This window comes from Oncorhynchus mykiss, chromosome 11 (genome assembly GCF_057628025.1).
Source record: "Oncorhynchus mykiss isolate SJ-2025 chromosome 11, ASM5762802v1, whole genome shotgun sequence".
In the NCBI taxonomy this organism is placed as follows: domain Eukaryota; kingdom Metazoa; phylum Chordata; class Actinopteri; order Salmoniformes; family Salmonidae; genus Oncorhynchus; species Oncorhynchus mykiss.
The window spans coordinates 10825239-10847254 of NC_143032.1; the positions used below are offsets into that span (position 1 = coordinate 10825239).

Sequence of the window (22016 nt, forward strand, 5' to 3'; positions counted from 1 at the left end):
TTTCAAAATATTGTTTTGTGCCTACTGGACACAACCCTGGACTTGCTTTCTAAAAGGGATCCTGCATTTATAGTGGTTTATTACTTGTTATAAGCACGTATGAGCCTTTATAATGTATAATTACAAGACTTATATAATGTGTTACGTCGCTCACCGACAGGATCATGGGTCTCTACGCCTCGGTGGTGCTCGTCATCGGAAAGTTTGTGCGCGAGTTCTTCAGCGGCATCTCGCACTCCATCATGTTCGAGGAGCTGCCTGTCGTGGACCGCATCTTGAAGCTGTGTACCGACATCTTCCTGGTCAGAGAGACGGGCGAGCTGGAACTGGAGGAAGACCTGTATGCCAAGCTCATCTTCCTGTACCGATCACCAGAGACTATGATCAAGTGGACCAGGGACCAGAAAACAAAGTGAGAGAGCCACCTAGTAGGTGACAGAGACATGAAGTCTCAGAATGATAGATTTCAACAACAAAAAAAGCACAATCCAGCAGGAAGTTCCAAGCTAGCTCGTTGCGCTCCCTGTCTTTTGGTGTGACTGTGATAAGAACCATCTCCCTATCGAGCCTACAGTGAAACAATGTGACCTACACATGAAAGGTGACTGCAGAAGCAGTTTTTTGATTGTACTCTTTAAGTGCATCTCTAAAGATTTGCAGCCATCAGTCAGTCAGTGTGTTAGAGATGACACAGACGTCTGGCCTTTTTCCTATTGGGAAACATGAACCCTGGGTTGTGCAATATACTGTCCAGATAGTTGGCTGTGAACTTGAACAGACATGTTATCTTGAGCTACACGGAAGGGAAGGGGGCAGCGACAGAGACACTAGCCACTTGTATTGTCCAAGATATTTTCCCTTACAGTAGCCTACTGGATGTGCTTTGACTTTTCCAGCAAGACAACAGCGAGAGGTTGGGACATGGAAAACAAGTTAAGATACTTTGTTGCCGTTATTATGATGTTTCTGAAGAGTAATCAAATGGAGCTGTCGTTCTCAGGAAATGAATATCATCTCACCAGAACAGGAATACGTTGTTTTGTTTTTTAAACCTGTAGGACACCTAGGAGAAACTAAAAAGGGAAAAACAGTGATGTGATGAACACTGAGTATTTCTGTCATATCATGGAGTATGTCCATGTTCATGGAACCCCTATGAAGACCTGTGATTTGAGAATAGGAGGGCCTCAATTCAGCCATTCTGTTTTAAGCTTGTAACCTGTATTGCTTGAAAACCCCTTTTTTTTAAATTTACATTGTTAGTGTTAAGTTCACATGGTCAACCAAAATGTGATCAAATCCATGCAATACAAGGTGTAAGTGAATAGATTGGTTTATTGTCATGAGAAAGAAGATACATCATGTCTGTGCACCTCCATAGTGTAAGGAATCCAGTTTGTGGTGTTATTGTGGTTCAGCGACCTGAGCATAAAGCACATGTTTGAAAGCTGAATGTTGAGAATGTTGCTGCCATTTTATTCAGTAAAAACACAAGAGGGCATGCCACAAACATCCAGCCTGCATGCTCCACAATACTTGACACACATTTTAAGATTAGTTGTAAACAGGAATCATCATTTCTATCTTTCAGTTGGTTACAAAGCATAGCCATATGAAAACTGTGGAAAGGCATTCTGAAATCCTGACGAAACAAAATAAATCACTTTATACTAAATTACCCACTATATTATTTTCTCAGCATTCATTTGATTCCATATATGAGTGTAGCCTTCACACAGACAATAGCAACTGAAATAGCTGTTTAACACTTTATACTATAGAAATTGATTCATCCCCCCCCCCCCTTTACACATCAATCATTGAGGCACAGCATTTTTAGATTGTAAGTTACATTTTCACACTGTGTATCTTGTTGCATACGGTTGTAGATTTAAAAGATAAAAAACATCACTGATCAATCCACTGAGGCAAATACAACAAAAGCAATATATTTTATATCACAATAAATGCAGCAAAATAAACAATATTTTACAATCACAGTAAACCCAAAAAGGGACAAATAATATATATTCAATCATTGAGTAGTATGTGATTATTTTCCACATCGATGTTACCATGCTTATGTTACTGTTCTGAGCACAACTCGTTATGCTTGATGGTCCGAGTGCCTGCAGCTGTTGCTTGGATTCTGGAGATGGGAGAGTAAGGCAGAGTTCACAACCCCCTGACATGCTCAGAATGAGAGGACAGGCTGTGGAAGATTCAAACTCCCCTCCTAACAGGCAACAGGAAGTGTTCTGGTCCAGACAGGAAGTCCAGGTTCTGTGGCTAACATAGCCCACCGGCATACTCATCCTCGTCAGCCTCTCCGGCACCAGCTCCTCCTTCCGCAGCATCGGCAGCTGGCGCCTTCTTCTTCTTACCACCCCCTGGAACCCTCAGGCTGACGGACAACTTGGCATACTGCAAGACCATTGGCACTTTGTTCAGGTTAAGGCAAGTTAGTGGTCTCTACAGTATATGTTTCTCAGAAGAGTGTATTCCAAATCTCTCTTTGAGTACCCCCCCAGCCAGTTCCATGTTTTTGCTGATTCAACTAATTAACGAATCAGAAAACCCTTTGGTTGGTTTGAATCAGGTGTGTGTGTGTGTGTGTGTGTATCTTTCAGAAATAGATCAGGAGAGGTTTTTCCCAAATATTATGATAATTGAAAAGATAAATCATACAAAAACAACAAGCAAGCAGGGTCTAGAGGGGTGACGCAGGTAAAAGAAATAACATTTTAAAAAGCAGTTGGACTGCTATTGTGTCTATTAATAAACTACTTCTCTGACTTTGTATTGCTCAGCCTAGCCTGGAAATTCATCTATGGGGTGGCTAGGAGAGAGGTTTCATATAGAAAGGACAGCTCATGATTCCATACCTTTTAAAGTCCTTAAACGTGATCAAAGGAGACAGTAAAGAGGGGTGTATTCATTAATCGGATTCTGCTGCAAAACGTTTTGCAATGGAAACTGTTTAGTCCAAAGGAAAATATTTTGCAACAAAAAAAAAAGTGTTTCTATTCGACAAATTCAAGAAGGTCCGTCTCCCTCTCCGTTTCATTGCATTTTCTTCCTAGAGTAAACGTTTTTTGTTTGTGAAACATTTTGTAAACAGACTAAATGTTTTTAAACGGAATCCGACTACTAAATACACCCCTGAACACCAATTTTAAAAGTAGACACTCAAAAGTTGTGATGACATGCTTTGAAATAAACGTTGGTTACATAGTAGGCTCTAGGCACCACACTCACATCATTGTCCATATACTTGAATAAGGGCGAGTTACAGACGCGGTGCACTTGGTCCTCATCCTGCTCGTCATAGCCCTGCAAGAGTTGCTCCAAGGCAATACAGTCCTCGCTCCCACTGAAGCCCGGCAGACTAAGAGTAGTGGTTAGAATGGTTAGTCAAACATAAGTCATAAATTACTTTCCTATTTATCTTTAATTATAAACTGGGTGGTTTGAGCCCTGAATGCTAATTGGCTGACAGCCATGGTATATCAGACCGTATAACATGGCTATGACAAAACATGTATTTTTACTGCTCTAATTACATTGGTAATCCGTTTATAATAGCAATTAGGCACCTCAGGGGTTTGTGGTATATGACCAATATACCACGGCTAAGGGCTGTATCCAGGCACTCCACCTTTTGTCATTTGTAAGAATAGCCCTTAGCTGTGGTATATTGGCCTTATTGCTTAACTTGAAATTATAGCTCCCGAATGGCGCAGCGGTCTAAGGCACTGCATTTCAGTGCAAGAGGTTTCGAACCAGTTCCTGGTTCGAATCCAGGCTGTATCACATCCGGTGCACAATTGGTCTAGCGTCGTCCAGGGTAGGCCGTCATTGTAAATAAGAATTTGTTCTTAACTGACTTGCCTAGTTAAATAAAAGGTAAAAAAAAAATTTTTTTTTAAAGTGAACCTGTACCTGTAACTCTCTCGAACACATTTATCTGCTGCTACGAAGTCATTTCTGTGAAGGTGGACTAGCACTTGGGCAATGGTTTTCTGGAGATAAGAAAATACACAGGCAACAATTTGGTTTCAACACACAGTCAATTTTCTTAATCATAAGTAAAACGCACCTTAAAACACGTTGGGTAATTCTCTATTTCTTTATACATGTTCTTCTCCTTCTGAATCGACACTGCTGCTTCATCAAGCCTGACGGACAAAAACACAGTTAGCGGGTAGGGAATGAGTAGGACATGTAGAAAAATCTGTCAAGCAAGTGAGAATTTACTTGTGTTGCCTGACGAGCAGTCTTGATGATTTCCCCAGCATCTCCACAGCTTGACGTAGACGGTCCTCGTTCTGCAGAAATATGCATTCACCATATCAATACTGCTTCAATTGATTTGATCACATTGCATTACCGTTACAACATTATAATGTATTCAATATAAAATAGGACTGTGTTAATATTGCCATGCAATAAGTGCCATGCAATAAGTGAGATCCCTACAAATGTGACCCTGAACCGAGGAAGTGGCATGGAAGCAACAATGATTTCTGGTCTTCCGTAGTATCAAATATTGACCTCATATACAGTGCCTTGCGAAAGTATTCGGCCCCCTTGAACTTTGCGACCTTTTGACACATTTCAGGCTTCAAACATAAAGATATAAAACTGTATTTTTTTGTGAAGAATCAACAACAAGTGGGACACAATCATGAAGTGGAACGACATTTATTGGATATTTCTAACTTTTTTAACAAATCAAAAACTGAAAAATTGGGCGTGCAAAATTATTCAGCCCCCTTAAGTTAATACTTTGTAGCGCCACCTTTTGCTGCGATTACAGCTGTAAGTCGCTTGGGGTATGTCTCTATCAGTTTTGCACATCGAGAGACTGAAATTTTTTCCCATTCCTCCTTGTAAAACAGCACGAGCTCAGTGAGGTTGGATGGAGAGCATTTGTGAACAGCAGTTCTTTCCACAGATTCTCGATTGGATTCAGGTCTGGACTTTGACTTGGCCATTCTAACACCTGGATATGTTTATTTTTGAACCATTCCATTGTAGATTTTGCTTTATGTTTTGGATCATTGTCTTGTTGGAAGACAAATCTCCGTCCCAGTCTCAGATCTTTTGCAGACTCCATCAGGTTTTCTTCCAGAATGGTCCTGTATTTGGCTCCATCCATCTTCCCATCAATTTTAACCATCTTCCCTGTCCCTGCTGAAGAAAAGCAGGCCCAAACCATGATGCTGCCACCACCATGTTTGAAAGTGGGGATGGTGTGTTCAGCTGTGTTGCTTTTATGCCAAACATAACGTTTTGCATTGTTGCCAAAAAGTTCAATTTTTGTTTCATCTGACCAGAGCACCTTCTTCCACATGTTTGGTGTGTCTCCCAGGTGGCTTGTGGCAAACTTTAAACAACACTTTTTATGGATATCTTTAAGAAATGGCTTTCTTCTTGCCACTCTTCCATAAAGGCCAGATTTGTGCAATATACGACTGATTGTTGTCCTATGGACAGAGTCTCCCACCTCAGCTGTAGATCTCTGCAGTTCATCCAGAGTGATCATGGGCCTCTTGGCTGCATCTCTGATCAGTCTTCCCCTTGTATGAGCTGAAAGTTTAGAAGGATGGCCAGGTCTTGGTAGATTTGCAGTGGTCTGATACTCCTTCCATTTCAATATTATCGCTTGCACAGTGCTCCTTGGGATGTTTAAAGCTTGGGAAATCTTTTTGTATCCAAATCCGGCTTTAAACTTCTTCACAACAGTATCTCGGACTTGCCTGGTGTGTTCCTTGTTCTTCATGATGCTCTCTGCGCTTTTAACGGACCTCTGAGACTATCACAGTGCAGGTGCATTTATACGGAGACTTGATTACACACAGGTGGATTGTATTTATCATCATTAGTCATTTAGGTCAACATTGGATCATTCAGAGATCCTCACTGAACGTCTGGAGAGAGTTTGCTGCACTGAAAGTAAAGGGGCTGAATAATTTTGCACGCCCAATTTTTCAGTTTTGGATTTGTTAAAAAAGTTTGAAATATCCAATAAATGTCGTTCCACTTCATGATTGTGTCCCACTTGTTGTTGATTCTTCACAAAAAAATACAGTTTTTATCTTTATGTTTGAAGCCTGAAATGTGGCAAAAGGTCGTTCAAGGGGGCCGAATACTTTCGCAAGGCACTGTAGCTGTACCTCAAACACTGATGCAGCTTTCTGGTACAGATCCACTGCTTTTGCTAGATCCTGTGATTCGATTAGCCTACAAAAAAAAGAAAGGTACGCCTTTTAACTTTATTAAAAAAAAAAGAGCATCAAAACAAGGACTAAAAACAAGTATCAGCATCATCAATACGTTTAGTGACATACCAATGATGACAGGGAATTACTTTCTAGAGCCCATCTATGATGATCAATATTGGCTACGTACTTTCCAGCTCTGTCGAGGGCCAAGGCTGCAGTGTCTGGTGTGCCGTTCTCTACATACATCATGCTTGCTCTCTCAATGTACTGGATAGCCTCTGGTATCCTCTGCATGTCCTGGAGAGAAACACATGTCTGTCAATGATTAGCTTCAGTAAGTAGTTAATAGGAAAACTAAAACAGTAGTCGTTTGTCAAATGTCTGACTAACAACAATGGCTTTAATCCTGAAGTGGGCAACAAGAGAGTTAAAACTATGGAATAAAAATAACAGCAAATTTGATCCGACGTCTGATAACAATGTATGAATGTAGATACTGTTTATCACATTAACACTAACCTTAAGCATCATACCAGCTGCTTCAAGTGCTCTGCAACAGAAATGTCTCCTTAGCAACATCCAATACAGACAAAAGTAGACCAACCAGTGTCTATTGTACATCATTTGGACTCTATCAATAGCATTACATGAGACATATCTTTCATACTCACTTGGCAGCATGGAATAGTCTGAACATTTAGTTAAGTTAAAGAAAACATTGATGTTTATATGAGATTTGTAGTCAATGTTGTTCAAATGTAGCATTTAAAATCCCTACATTAACTGTCAAACAACCCTGTGAAAGTAGTCTCCCTAGGCAGACCCACATTAACAATGCCCTAGGTCTGAGATTTCCAAGACTACTGCGAGAGCATTCATGGTTGTTGAAATTGTGTGATAAGCCTAGCCCGCTATAGGAAGTGAGCATTGAAAGGATACGTTTTGTTGTTGGTATGGGCTTCTGCCTCTTGCAGGTATGCCTCCTTCGCTTCTTCAAGCATCTTGGCATTTTTAAAGGCAACAGCTGGAAGATGGAGGAGGGAATGCTTCATTAGGCATTTATAATTAAGAAATAAGGCCCGAGGGGGTGTGGTTTTTGGCCAATATACCACGGATATTGGCTGTTCTTATGTTCGACACAACGCAGAGTGCCTGGACACAGCCCTAAGCTGTGGTATATTAGCCAGGGGCGCAACATTCTGAAATTGCATTTTTTTGCCCCCCCAGTTTTATCATTGTAATGTGATACAAAACGAGGCAACGATGTGCTTTAGGACCATGTGGACGCCTCCGAGCGGTCAGGTAGGCTATTTGCAGTGTTTATCCGACTGGGTAAAAATGTTTTATAATAATAATAATAATAATAATAATTATGTCCCCCCCCACTTCTAAAACCAAAGTTGCACCCCTAATATTAGCCATGTATCACAAACCCCTGAGGTGCCTTATTGCTATTATAAACTGGTTTCCAACTTAATTAGAGCTGTAAAAAGAAATATTTAGTCATACCTGTGGTATACCTCTGATATACCATGGCTGTCAGCCAATCAGCATTCAGTGCTCAAACCACCCAGTTTATAATAAATAGCTATGTCATTGGACAACTTGAGCAACATTAAGTGCAATCTAGCATCATAATACTGACAGTGTGTTATTGCCCAACTAGCCAAGTAAAACTAAACTCCATGATGTACATCACATCAACAGAGTTGAGTGGAACATAAAATAAAGTTTTTTTTTTTAAACATAGTTTTACTTGGCTAGTGCTCACCAGTCGTTGTCGAAGGGAACATGTTTTCAGGTCTATTGAATAGTGTAATAAATAGCCTTTAATACAATACCTGCTTTTGAGTACTCTGATGCAGCACTGTCATAGTCAGGCTTCCATTTCATGAAACTGGTCCTTAAACTTTGGGGGAAAAGGCATTATATTCAGTGAAAACATAACACCAGGGTTGTCTATTTGGATATAACATGGGGTTTAATACAGATGTGGGCGTGCAATTATTGATGCAGTGAGTGATACTGTCAGGAATAACTGCAGCGCAGGAAGAGGCTAACGTTAGCCAGCCAGCTCAACTGGCTTCCAATCCTGTATAGAGTGGCTAGATAAATAGCATATACTTAACTAGAAATATAATTTCCTTCCTACTTGTGTTGTAAATAGGTATATTTACAATATAGACTAGTTAATACTATGGAACTGGCTACCTACTGAAATAAAATGCTCAAAAGCAATACAGCTAAATTAGCTAACGTCAGCTAGCACGATTTCCTTACTATTTTTCAGCCTTGGCAATGTGGTCGTGCGCCTCGTTGATTTTCGCAGCCATCTGGTCCAAACTAGCTAACAATGTAATTCAACGATGAGTATTAAACATACTACTGACTAAAATATAGTGAGATGTTGCTGTAGCTAGCGCTGGGTGCTAGCGTTACTGGTTTCAGGAGACTCTTTCGTCATCGGGGTTTGACTACGGAATCCCGTGAGTTGCCTTTTCTTTATATAACGATACATCGCGACAAAGTGTGGCAGCTACTGCTTACAAAAGGGGCAACAATGTAACAAGTAGGTTATTTTCATTGAATGCCATAAAGTAAACCAAAGTAACCTAGTCTTCGTTCATCACTATTCGCAATGCATTATGAAATATCCAGTTATTAATTTATTCAGTCATAGTCTAGCCTACAATTTGCTATTTAATTTCTCAATATTGTAAACGATGACTTTTTTTTATATAGCCTACATAATTAATAATATTATTGGTCATTACATTTATTTTATAAAGCCCTTTTTACATCAGCAGTTGCAAAGTTCTTAACAGATACCAAGCCCAAGGCAAGCAATGCAGAGGCAGAAACACACTGGCCAGGTAGAAAGGAACCTAGAAAGGAACAAGGCTCAGAGTGATGCCCAGTCCTCTTCTGGCTATCATTATCAGTGAATGTGATCAGTGAATTGATCAGAAGTATCTTTCAAAATGGTTGCTACTATTTACTAAGTAACAATCTAATAAATATGTACAGTGGAATATAGCTAAACAAATCAGATCAACACACAACAAGTATAAATGGCATATGATATGATGCCAGCAGACATAGTTGTCTTGGCTCGGGTTCACCTGAGCTGCGGGGCTACTGTGCCTGCAGCCTGAAATGGTAACTGTATCTTTAAGGCGCTTGCCTACCACTGTCTGCTTTGTTTAGCCAGAGGGGAGAGTCACGCCATCAGAACAGAAGAACATGCTTTAATTCGGAAAAGTAATAGGTAAACAAAGGTAACAAACGTTCACCTCTGGAGCAAGAATCGACTATTTGGGCAAGGTACGTTTATTTACTACTTCTATGGTTCCTTGGTGTGGGTTCTTTACCAAGACAAAAAAAAAGTCCATCCTTCTTTCTTCCTAGTTAGTTCATGTTGAGAAAAGGTGTTTATAGCTTTGGGTAGCGTATTTGCCTCTCCTAAACACGAGGCTCGTCCATAAACGCAGCCTGAAAAGTGTCAGACTTTTCATACAATGTATCCAAAGTGTTTAATTTTAGGATAAAATGTAACATTCCTTCCTTATGTAACCCTGAAGTCTTAGTGTTGCACTACTGGAATGATAAACGTGCTATTATTGAATTAGACTACCGTAATAGGTATACAACGTTTGAACATGTATTTGAAACGTATTCAGATGTTTTAATGACAGTGCGCAGCAACCTTTATTAGAATTGAGTTGCCAGCAAGTGAGAAACCAATGTCTTTTTGCATTGCAATGGGTTTGATGACTTTGGGTTTGTGTAGAAAAGGAATGATGCTCCTTTGAAGCAAGCGGGCAATTTACCATAACAATTTAATCAAAGGGATGGTTCCTTGACACGGCTTTTCCTGTATTTTATTAGTATGTTTGTGCCCGTATGACGTCTTGTGTTACCTCATTGAATAAGGGGTACATTCTAAGTTATTGTCTGTCTCTGTTTTGTCGGTTCAGGTTACTGTTTCGTGCGTGTCGGAATGAAGTCTACTCAAATCTTACTATCCACTGCACTTATTTTCCTTCTCTCGGGACTTTCCATGACCACAGCCTGCAACAAGGCTCTCTGTGCCAGTGATGTCAGCAAATGTCTCATTCAGGTAAGAAGGCTAAACTCTTAGCATATAGCGTTTTTGGAAAGGCGTCATTCAATTAAGAAGGCTAAGCGCTTAGTGTGACGTTTCCGAAAGGCATAAGGTTCACTCACTAATAAAATGTTTCTAAGTCACGTTGAGATAACTCTATGCAAATTCTATAAGGGATTGTTGTCTTTTCAGAGTAAAGTTCGCCTACCATACAATATTATGACAACATTTTACTCCTTGGTGTTAATCTAAAATGTGATTAGCCTCCCACTATGCATTTCCTCTGTATGTCTGAAGTCATTTTGCATGAACCTGAATTCTCTGCTGTGATCACAGTATTCTCTTTGTACTGGAAAAGCACATTAAACCATGACAGTTGCTGGGATCCCTCAACTAACAGAGAGGGGAGATCACTTCATTGTAGCCCTGCCAACTCAGCAAGTTAAGGTTTTCAATTTACAGCTGCACAGTGTCCTCAAAGGATTTAGCCTAGTCTACCTTGGTTGTACATGAGATAGCCAATGGAGATACAGTACCAGTCAAAAGTTTGAACACACCTACTCATTCAAAGGTTTTTATTTTTGACTATTTTCTACATTGTAGAATAATAGTGGAGACATCAAAACTATGAAATAACACATGTAGTAACCAAAAAAAGTGTTAAACAAATCAAAATATATGTTATATTTGAGATTCTTCAAAGTAGCCACCCTTTGCCTTGATGATAGCTTTGCTTTCTCTCAACCAGCTTCATGAGGTAGTCACATGGAATGCTTTTCCAACAGTCTTGAAGGAGTTCCCACATATGCTGAGCACTTGTTGGCTGCTTTTCCTTCACTCTGCTGTCCAACTCATCCCAAACCATCTCAATTGGGATGAGGTCGGGTGATTGTGGAGACCAGGTCATCTGATGCAGCTCTCCATCACTCTTCTTCTTTGTCAAATAGCCCTTACACAGCCTGGAGGTGTGTTGGGTCATTGTCCTGTTGACAAACAAATGATAGTGCAACCAGATGGGATGGCGCTATCGCTGCAAAATGCTGTGGTTGCCATGCTGGTTAAGTGTGCCTTGAATTCTAAATACATCACTGACAGTGTCACCAGCAAAGCACTATCACATCTCCTCCTCCATGCTTCACGGTGGGAACTACACATGCAGAGATCATCTGTTCATTTACTCTGCGTCTCACAAAGACACGGCAGTTGGAACCAAAAATCGCAAATTTGGACTCATCAGACCAAAGGACAGATTTCCACCGGTCTAATGTCCATTGCTCGTGTTTCTTAGCGCAAGCAAGTCTCTTCTTATTATTGGTGTCCTTTAGTAGTAGTTTCTTTGCAGCAATTCGACCATGAAGGCCTGATTCACGCAGTTTCCTCTGAACAGTTGATGTGGAGATGTGTCTGTTACTTAAACTCTGTGAGGTGCCATCTGAGGTGCAGTTAACTGCCGATTTCTGAGGCTGGTAACTCTAATGAACGTATCCTCTGCAGCAGAGGGAGCTCTGGGTCTTCCTTTCCTGTGGCAGTCCTCATGAGAGCCAGTTTCATCATGGAGCTTGATGGTTGTTGCGACTGCACTTGAAGAAACGTTAAAAGTTCTTGAAATGTTGACTGAGCTTCAAGTAATGATGGACTGTCGTTTCTCTCTGCTTATTTGAGCTGCCATAATATGGTCTTTTACCAAATAGGGCCATCTTCTCTATACCACTCCTACCTTGTCACAACACAACTGATTGATTGGCTGAAATGCATTAAGAAGAAATTTAAATTCACAAATTAACAAGGCACATCTGTTAATTGAAATGCATACCAGGTGACTACCTCATAAAGCTGGTTGAGAGAATGCCAAGAGTGTGCAAATCTGTCTTCAAGGCAAAGGGTGGCTACTTTGAATAATCTCAAATATATTTGAGATTCTTCAACACTGTTTTGGTTACTACATGATTTCATATGAGTCATTTCATAGTTTTGATGTCTTCACTATTATTCTACAATGTAGAAAATAGTAAAAATAAAGAAAAAGCCTTGAATGAGCAGGTGTGTCCAAACTTTTGACTGGTACTGTATATATGTGTACCTTCCCTGAGCATTGGTCTTTGCCTGGCTACCCAAACTCCCTTGTGCCAGCCAAACGCTACTTCACAGACTTTAGTTTCTTCTCCACAATAAGTCTGGCGTACCTCTCTGATGATTTATAGAACGCAAACACATTCTAACCGTTCCGATTGGTCCAGAGCCAGAACACACGTGGGTAAAGCAGCGTTTTTATTGGCTTTGATACTCTGATTTGTTTTGTACAACACCCCTCATTTTGACATTGCCATCATTGAAGTAATTTATGGTGGTCTCAGTTTGAAGTATGTAGTGAATGTAGAGCAGTGGGAGAATTCAGTTTGAGTTGTCAGGCAAGGTGCTGCCACAACCACACTTGACTGTGGGCTCAGTTAGCGCCATCTTTTTGCACATCTGGAATTTAACCTCTGTTCTCCCTTTCAACCGCTCTGCACTGGAGGAGTCACAGAACAGGCAACTTGAGGTCGGCCCACTCACTCCGGTGGAAACCTCAAGCATACGCAGTAAAACAAACACACACACACACACAGTCACCGCTCGCGCACACACAAATCCTCTCCCTAGTGATTTCTAAATAGGGACAGGATATTATATGGTTTATTTTCTTGGCGTTGTATCAACTATGATGTGCTCGATACACACCAATATAAATAAACTCTCTTATGTTGTTTTTGCTCTCCTCATGTTACGACTGAAGCCTGACTGAGGCTACTGCATTGTCTGAGTGTTACTAACACACCTGTGCACAACATGATAGAAGGATTATACCATATTGTTGCAGAATGTCTCTCCTATCAGTCCTGACTGTGTGTGTGTGTGTGTTTTGTGATGTACAGGAGCTGTGTCAGTGCAGGCCCTCGGATGGGAACTGCTCGTGCTGTAAAGAGTGTATGCTCTGTCTTGGCACACTGTGGGAGGAGTGCTGCGACTGTGTGGGTAGGTGCCACGGACTAGGTGCAGCTGTGAGCATATTGGAAAGGACAAACAAGAACCGGTGTCAGAATGGATGAGGTTAATGAGGTGTCAGAATGGATGAGGTTAATGAGGTGTCAGAATGGATGAGGTTAATGAGGTGTCAGAATGGATGAGGTTAATGAGGTGTCAGAATGGATGAGGTTAATGAGGTGTCAGAATGGATGAGATTAGTGAGGTGTCAGAATGGATGAGGTTAATGAGGTGTCAGAATGGATGAGGTTAATGAGGTGTCAGAATGGATGAGGTTAATGAGGTGTCAGAATGGATGAGGTTAATGAGGTGTCAGAATGGATGAGGTTAATGAGGTGTCAGAATGGATGAGGTTAATGAGGTGTCAGAATGGATGAGGTTAATGAGGATGGGTATTTGATTTTTGCATCATCATTTGCTTCAAGTCCTTCCATGTCTATGTCCTTTATTCACTGATTGTTGAAGATATTGCATCCATCAGACAGTGAATGTTGAGTATCAAATCACATATTATTTGTCACATGCGCCGAATGCAACAGGTTAGACCTTACCGTGGAATGCTTACTTACAAGCCCTTAACCAAAATGCAGTTTAAAAAAAATAGTTAAGAAAATATTGACTAAATAAAGTAAAAATGAATAAACATAAAAAGTAACACAATAAAATAACAATAATGAGGATAAACAGGGGGTAATTTGTCAGTGTGCTGGGGTACAGGTTAGTCAAGGTAATTTGAACAAGAGAAGAATAGTGGTTTACTGATTATCAGTCATTTATTGGAATATTTTATTTATTTCAATATTTACTATCTTGCTTCCTGTCTCCCCTCACAGGGATGTGTAACCCTAGGAACTACAGTGACACTCCAGCTACCTCCAAAAGCACGGTGGAGGAACTCTACCGACCCATCCCCTCACTGTTCCGCGCCCTCACCGAGGGCGAAGCGCCCATCAACATGATGGTGGTGTCCTTCCCCGTGGCCGAGGAACTATCTTACCACGAGAACCTGGTGTCCTTCCTGGAGACCATGGAGGACCAGCACCAAAATGTCTCCCTGCCTGGGAACAGTATCCACGCCAGCTACGATAACACCCAAAGTACTGAAGGTAGGGAGGGGTGAGGGGGTTGAATTATGGGGATGCTAATAGCTGCTGTGTACTCATTTAATAAGAGAATAAAACATAGACACATCATACAGTCTCGTGCAGGTGCCTGTTATCAGAGTATTAAACTCAGTTCATCAGTAAAACAGACTCTGAAGATTCCACATTGCAATATACTATTTTATTTATATATACACTTCTGTTCAAAAGTTTGGGTCACTTAGAAATGTCCTTGTTTTTTAAAGAAAAGCACACTTTGTCCATTTTCTGTCCATTAAAATAACATAAAATTGATCAGAAATACAGTGTAGACGTTGTTAATGTTGTAAATGACTATTGTAGCTGGAAACGGCTGATTTAAAAAAAATGTAATATCTACATAGGCGTACAGAGACCCATTATCAGCAATCAATCAATCTGTGTTCCAATGGCACGTTGTGTTAGCTAATCCAAGTTTATCATTTTAAAAGGCTAGTGCCAAGAGTGTGCAAAGCTGTCAGGGCAAAGGGTGGCTACTTTGAAAGAATTTAAAACATATTTTGATTTGTTTAACACTTTTTTTTGGTTACTACATGATTCCATATGTGTTATTTCCTTGTTTTGATGTCTTCACTATTATTCTACAATGTAGAAAACAGTCCAAATAAAAACCTGTTGAATGAGTAGGTGTGTCCAAACCTTTGACTGGTACTGTGTGTGTGTGTGTGTGTGTGTGTGTGTGTCATAACAAATCAGGACAGCCCAATTGGCTTTAGGGGTATTAACCTGGGCAGATTGGGCAAACCATAAGTTCTAAATTTATGGACTTTGATCCAACACACTATTTTAGGGAACCCCCATGAGTTCCCTAACTCATCCCCCTGGCAGGGACCATATTATTTTAGGAGGGGAGGGCTAAGCTATAATGAACTCATGGCTAAGGCTGCTTTGAACTGAGCTCTGTGGCTCGACCCCTCCATAAAAGCTTATGAGATCTCAGGGCCTTGGCTTTCGTTTGATGGTTTTAGCAGGCCGCTATTTGAAAACCAAGCAGCCCTGTAAATTATTGAGTATATTGCTGCTGGCCTAGTGAACTTTCATGTGCATCCGCTCCAGTTGTCCTCTCCTCAGCCTCTGGTCCTAGTGATTCTAATTGACTAGGAATCTGTGGCGGGGGGGTGAGCGAGCTCCTTACGTATCCGCTCTGTGAACCTGTGACCCAGATCTGTTTTCCCTTTGGGAAAACACGCTCATTAGTCAGGCCTCCAGCAGTGGGGGATGCCCTCAACCTTATGAGGTGGGATGAGTGTGGGGCGGCAGAGATGAACACATGGGCTTAAATCAAGCCGCACACATGCAGCCCTTTAGCATAGTATGGATGATGCATGTCTATCAAGAGGTTAGGCTCTACTAGGCTTTAGCTCAGCTGGCTAACACATACTTGTGGTACAATAGTTGAAACTATGGAAGGTGGAGGTGGACTTTCATTTTGTGATTTTTTTTAAATTATTTTTTTTACATTTAAATAAATTTGATACGATACATAGAGGTGGACTAACAGAACGTTGCTTCTTTTGTGCTTAAGACTACTGTCATAAAAGTAAAGTGAAGACTACAATATATCGCTTAAGCATGTTATTGCTAATATTTGCCTGTTGTATTCAAAGGCTTATTTCTCCATGTTTCCCCCCCCCCCTCCACAGATAACATGTGCACTGTGGTGTACTTTGATGACTGCGTGTCCATCCGCCAGTGCAAGCAGTACTGCGAGTCCATGGGCGGCTCCAAGTACCGCTGGTTCCATAACGCCTGCTGTGAATGCATCGGCCCGGAGTGCCTCGACTACGGCAGCAAAGCCGTCAAGTGCATGAACTGCCTGTTCTAATGAAAGCCAATGGGACTTGCCACGTTAGGGTACTGTGCTCAAAATGCCACAAGGGGGCACTGTCTGCAATATGCAGATGGGCTGATGAGGTTGACCGAGGAAGATGACTTGTGCCTCAGCCTTTTGTAAAATGTTTCCATATTGTGATGTAAAATATTAGCCCTTACAAATTATTTTTCACTCTTGAATTTGTTTTTATATCTTATATAGGTTCTCTAGCAGAGAATAAATATATATTGATTGTTTTATATTCTCATATAGTTAATGCTGAAAGAGTCACTATGACAAATCGTTTTTTATATATATATATATATATCTATAGCCGCGTAAAGACAAGCAATCAATGTTATCAAATCTGTAGTGAAATGGCATTTTATTTTTGTTGTAATGGACAATCATAGTAAATACTGTTTGTATAATTCTTATATCATTGTTAGCTATATAACATACACTACATGGCCAAAAGTATAGACACCTGCTCGTCAAACATCTCATTCCCAAATCATGGCCATTAATATGGAGATGGCCCCCCCCCCCATTGCTGCTATAACAGCCTCCACTCTTCTGGGAAAACGTTCCACTAGATGTTGGAACATTGCTGCGGGGACTTGTTTCCATTCAGCCACAAGAACTTTAGTGAGGTTGGCACTGATGTTGGGCGATTTAGCCTGGCTCACAGTCGGCATTCCAATTCATCCCAAAGGTGTTCGATGGGGTTAAGGTCAGGGCTCTGTACGGGCCCGTCAAGTTCTTCCACAACGATCTTGACAAACCATTTCTGTATGGACCTTTCTTTGTGCACGGGGGCATTGTCATGCTGAAACAGAAAAGGGCCTTTCCCAAACTGTTGCCACAAAGTTGGAAGCAAAGAATCGTCTAGAATGGTGTAGCGTTAAGATTTCCCTTCACTGGAACTAAGCGGCCTGAACCATGAAAAACAGCCCCAGACCATTATTCCTCCTCCACTAAACTTTACAGTTGGCACTGTGCATTGGGGCAGGTAGCGTTCTCCTGGAATCCGTCAAACCCAGATTACTCCATTGGACAGCCAGATGGTGAAGCGTGATTCATCACTCCAGAGAATTCCACTGCTCCAGAGTCCAATGGCTGAGAGCTTTACACCACTCCAGTCGATGCTTGGCATTGAGCATGGTTTTCTTAGGCCCGTGTGCGGCTGCTCGGCCATGGAAACCCATTTCATGAAGCTCCCGACGAACAGTTCTTGTGCTGGCGTTGCTTCCAGAGGCAGTAGAACTCCGTAGTGAGTTTTGTAACCGAGGACAGACGATTTTTACGCACTTCAGCACTCGGCGGTCCCGTTCTGTGAGCTTGTGTGGCCTACCACTTCACAACTGAGCCGTTGTTGCTCCTATATGTTTCCACTTCATAATAACAGCACTTACAGTTGACTGGGGGCAGCTTTAGCAGGGCAGAAATTTGACAAACTGACTTGTTGAAAAGGTGGCATCCTATGACGGTGCCACGTTGAAAGTCACTGAGCTCTTCAGTAAGGGCCATTCTACTGCCAATGTTTGTCTATAGCGATTGCCCGGCTGTGTGCTCGATTTTATACACACGTCAGCAACGGGTGTGGATGAAATAGCTGGATCCACTCATTTGAAGGGGCGTCCACATACTTCTGACCATTTAGTGTATGTTATTTTAAACGACTGCCATATTCAATCAAAACTGATGGCCAGCCTTTCACAGACAACAGGTTTGATTTTACAGGCGCATTTAAGATGCTTTGTTTCATACCGTCAACATTTTTCATTCTATCATTCTAGCACAAGAATGTTGTTTGACTGCATACCACACTGTTACTATACGCACTCCGGAATGGAACAGTTGATTGGTCTAAAGGTAGTCTGGTGGGATCTGTTTCAGGCCAGAGTGTGTTCCACTCCGAGGTGTGTACTGTAAGTCGTGTCACAGAGGAATCCGGTTGTTATTGCACGAGCCTCTGTGTTTATCCCTTGTTCTTCATGTCTTTAGCTATGCTTATTAAAGGTCTGCAACATTTGGTTTCAATTAGGGCCACAGAGGCTGGCAGAGAGCAGCAGACACGTTACTGCAACATCTTGGCGCAGCTTTATTGGCCTTGTAGAGGTTGTATGTGCTACATTCAATCGGTTTGTGTCCTTGCTTTCTTGTGCTGGTTCACTGTCGCGCACTGCTTATTTCCTTGATCTGTCGAGTTATTCATAGGGTTGTCGTGTAGCCAGTGGGTCTCGTGAAACAGAAAATGTTGGCTATTTGGCACAGAAGTGGAGCAATGTGGTTTATGGAAGCAGTGAGGTACTAAAGACAAACGCTTTAATTTCTAAGCCAATGCAACTATTTACATATAACCGCTAATGAACATGAGGTGAGGAAAGTAAAGTAGATACATTGTTCATGTAAAAGCAATAATATTATTTGAATTGTGACAGAAACGTGTAAAACACTTCATTCCAAACGGCAAACAGTAAAAATAATGTTTTGTGTAAAAATGTAATAAATTAAACATTTCTCATGTTTACACTAAACAGTTTCCCCACAGGAGCATTTAATTCCTACAAGAGATGCCTAACAGTTCCTTTTCATCCAGGGCATTCTAAACCGGTTTGCCACACAACCCAGGTGTCCCAATCAGTTTGCCCCACTTTCCCTGTAGCTAGAAGAGGAAGGGGAGGCATGGAGAAGTGAGGAGCATGATGTTGGGTCACATAGCCAGTGGGCTGTGCCCAGCTGACGGGCAACAAAAGTGTTGTGTGTCTGGTCTTGTCGGGTACATCCAAGGCCTCACAAGGAAGCCTTTGTCTCAGGAGGATGGCTCTGGTCACGTGAACAGTCTGTCCACCTGACATGGCAAGCCAGCCAAACCTGCTGCAATGCAGTCGATCGGGGTTGCGTTGCAGGCAGACATCCGTGTTGCAGCGTTGGACAATGATGCTATTGTGTTGGCTGTAAAAGCATGGAGGAATGGATCTTATGAAGGACATGAATTTCGGGTTTGGTTTAGTTCAAATGGTCTTTGATAAAGGGAAGAGAGAGTAACAGTAATGGGCTTTTTTGGACAAAGCCTGAGGGGAAAATGAATGGCGTTGTTGGATAAAACGCTGAAAATAAGGTCTGTGGTGAACACAGCCTTAGGAAATCTTGTTTTGCTGTATGAAGTCATCCCTAACGTAGTTCGTTAATTTTGAAACATTTATGTAAAAAATAAATAAAGCTCATGTTAACTATCTCGGAACAAAACGTACACTATATATACACACACAAGTATGTACAGTCGTGGCCAACAGTTTGGAGAATGACAAATATTAATTTCCTCAAAGCTTGCTGCTTCAGTGTCTTTAGATATTTTTGTCAGATGTTACTATGGAATACTAAAGTATAATTACAAGCATTTCATAAGTGTCAAAGGCTTTTATTGACAATTACATGAAGTTGATGCAAAGAGTCAGTATTTGCAGTGTTGACCCTTCTTTATCAAGACCTCTGCAATCTGCCCTGGCATGCTGTCAATTAACTTCTGGGCCACATCCTGACTGATGGCAGCCCATTCTTGCATAATCAATGCTTGGAGTTTGTCAGAATTTGTGGGTTTTTGTTTGTCCACCCGCCTCTTGAGGCTTGACCACAAGTTCTCAATGGGATTAAGGTCTGTTTTGTTCCCGAGCCACTTAGTTATCACTTTTGCCTTATGGCAAGGTGCTCCATCATGCTGGAAAAGGCATTGTTCTTCACCAAACTGTTCCTGGATGGTTGGGAGAAGTTGCTCTCAGAGGATGTGTTGGTACCATTCTTTATTCATGGCTGTGTTTAGGCAAAATTGTGAGTGAGCCCACTCCCTTGGCTGAGAAGCAACCCCACATATGAATGGTCTCAGGATGCTTTACTGTTGGCATGACAGGACTGATGGTAGCGCTCACCTTGTCTTCTCCGGACAAGCTTTTATCTGGATGCCCCAAACAATCGGAAAGGGGATTCATCAGAGAAAATGACTTGACCCCAGTCCTCAGCAGTCCAATCCCTATACCTGTAGAATATCTGTAGAATATCAGTCTGTCCCTGATGTTTTTCCTGGAGAGAAATGGCTTCTTTGCTGCCCTTCTTGACACCAGGCCATCCTCCAAAAGTCTTTGCCTCACTGTGTGTGCAGATGCACTCACACCTGCCTGTTGCCTTTCCTGAGCAAGCTCTGTACTGGTATTGCCCCGATCCTGCAGCTGAATTAACTTGAAGAGACGGTCCTGGCGCTTGCTGGACTTTCTTGGAGCCCTGAAGCCTTCACAACAATTAAACCGCTCTCCTTGAAGTTCTTGATGATCCGATAAATGATTGATTTAGGTGCAATCTTACTGGCAGCAATATCCTTGCCTGGGAAGCCCTTTTTGTGCAAAGCAGTGATGACGGCACGTGTTTCCTTGCAGGAAACCATGGTTAACAGAGGAAGAACAATGATTCCAAGCACCACCCTCCTTTTGAAGCTTCCAGTCTGTTATTCGAACTCAATCAGCATGACAGAGTGATCTCCAGCCTTGTCCTCGTCAACACTCACACCTGTGTTAACGAGAGAATCACTGACATGTCAGCTGGTCCTTTTGTGGCAGGGCTGAAATGCAGTGGATTTTTTTGGGGTGGGGATTCAGTTCATTTGCATGGCAAAGAGGGACTTCACAATTAATTGCAATTCATCTGACCGCTCTTCATAACATTCTGGAGTATATGCAAATTGCCATCATTCAAACTGTGGCAGCAGACTTTGAAAATGTATGTGTGTCATTCTCAACTTTTGGCCATGACTGTAGACCCCCCTGTGGATTTGGTCATTTCAGCCACACCCATTGCTGACAGGTGTATAAAGTCAAACACACAGCTGTGCAATCTCCATAGACAAACACTGGCAGAAGAATGGCCTTTCAACGTAGCACCGTCAGAGGATGCCACCTTTGCAAGAAATCAGTTCGTCGTCAAGTTCCTGCCCTGCTAGAGCTGCCCCGGTCAACTGTAAGTGCCGTTAGCGTGAAGTGGAAAAGTCTAGAAGCAACAATGGCTCAACTGCGAAGTGGTAGGCCACACAAGCTCACAGAATGGGACCGCCAAGTGCTGAAGCGCTTAGCACGTAAAAATAGTCTCTCCTCGGTTGCAACACTCAATACCGAGTTCCAAACTGCCTCTGGAAGTAACATCAACACAATAACTGTTCATCTAGAGCTTCATGAAATGGGTTTCCATGGCAGCCGCGCACACAAGCCTTAGGTCACCATACGCAATACCAAGCATCGACTGGAGTGGTAAAAGCTTGCAGCCATTGGACTCTGGAGCAGTGAAAACGCATTCTCTGGAGTGAGGAATCATGCTTCCCCATCTGGCAGTCTGACGGACTAATCTGGGATTGGCAGATCCCAGGAGAACGCTACCTGCCCGAATGCAAACTGTAAAGTTTGGAGGTAGAATAATTGTCTGGGGCTGTTAAGGTTCGGGCTAGGCCCCTTAGTTCCAGTGAAGAGAAATCATAACACTACAGAATACAATGACACTAGACAATTCTGTGCTTCCAACTTCGTGCCAACAGTTTGGGGAAGGCCCTTTCTTGTTTCAGCATGACAATGCCTCCGTGCACAGAGAGTGGTTCATAAAGAAACAGTTTATTGAGATCAGTGTGGAAGAACTTGACTGGACGGCACAGAGCCCTGACCTCAACCGCA

General features: G+C 41.9%; 3 protein-coding genes across 4 annotated transcripts in view; 2 read left to right on the forward strand and 1 right to left on the reverse strand.

Annotated features, from left to right (window-relative positions):
* Positions 1–1675, forward strand: part of LOC110536547 (piezo-type mechanosensitive ion channel component 2) — a 205856-nt gene extending 204181 nt beyond the window's left edge. For both annotated transcript variants that reach the window (XM_036934820.2, XM_090189325.1), the window contains exon 52: positions 161–1675. In XM_036934820.2, the coding sequence (XP_036790715.2) occupies positions 161–416 (256 nt within the window). In that variant the 3' untranslated portion in view covers positions 417–1675. The remainder of the gene's footprint in view (positions 1–160) is intronic.
* LOC110535251 (gamma-soluble NSF attachment protein) lies at positions 1454–8768 on the reverse strand. Its single transcript, XM_021620140.3, has 12 exons — positions 8508–8768; positions 8069–8136; positions 7167–7251; positions 6899–6916; positions 6747–6777; positions 6415–6524; positions 6180–6246; positions 4258–4328; positions 4100–4178; positions 3943–4022; positions 3259–3388; positions 1454–2424 (listed from the first exon to the last, which is right to left on the reverse strand). The coding sequence occupies exons 1-12, from the start codon at positions 8558–8560 to the stop codon at positions 2290–2292; spliced, it is 927 nt and encodes a 308-aa protein (XP_021475815.1). The 5' UTR covers positions 8561–8768; the 3' UTR covers positions 1454–2289.
* LOC110535252 (twisted gastrulation protein homolog 1-A) lies at positions 8761–18848 on the forward strand. Its single transcript, XM_090189329.1, has 5 exons — positions 8761–9551; positions 10205–10347; positions 13245–13344; positions 14187–14459; positions 16139–18848. Exons 2-5 carry the CDS (start codon positions 10228–10230, stop codon positions 16318–16320), a joined length of 675 nt encoding a protein of 224 aa, XP_090045455.1. The 5' UTR covers positions 8761–9551; positions 10205–10227; the 3' UTR covers positions 16321–18848.
* The last annotated feature ends 3168 nt before the right edge of the window (positions 18849–22016 follow it).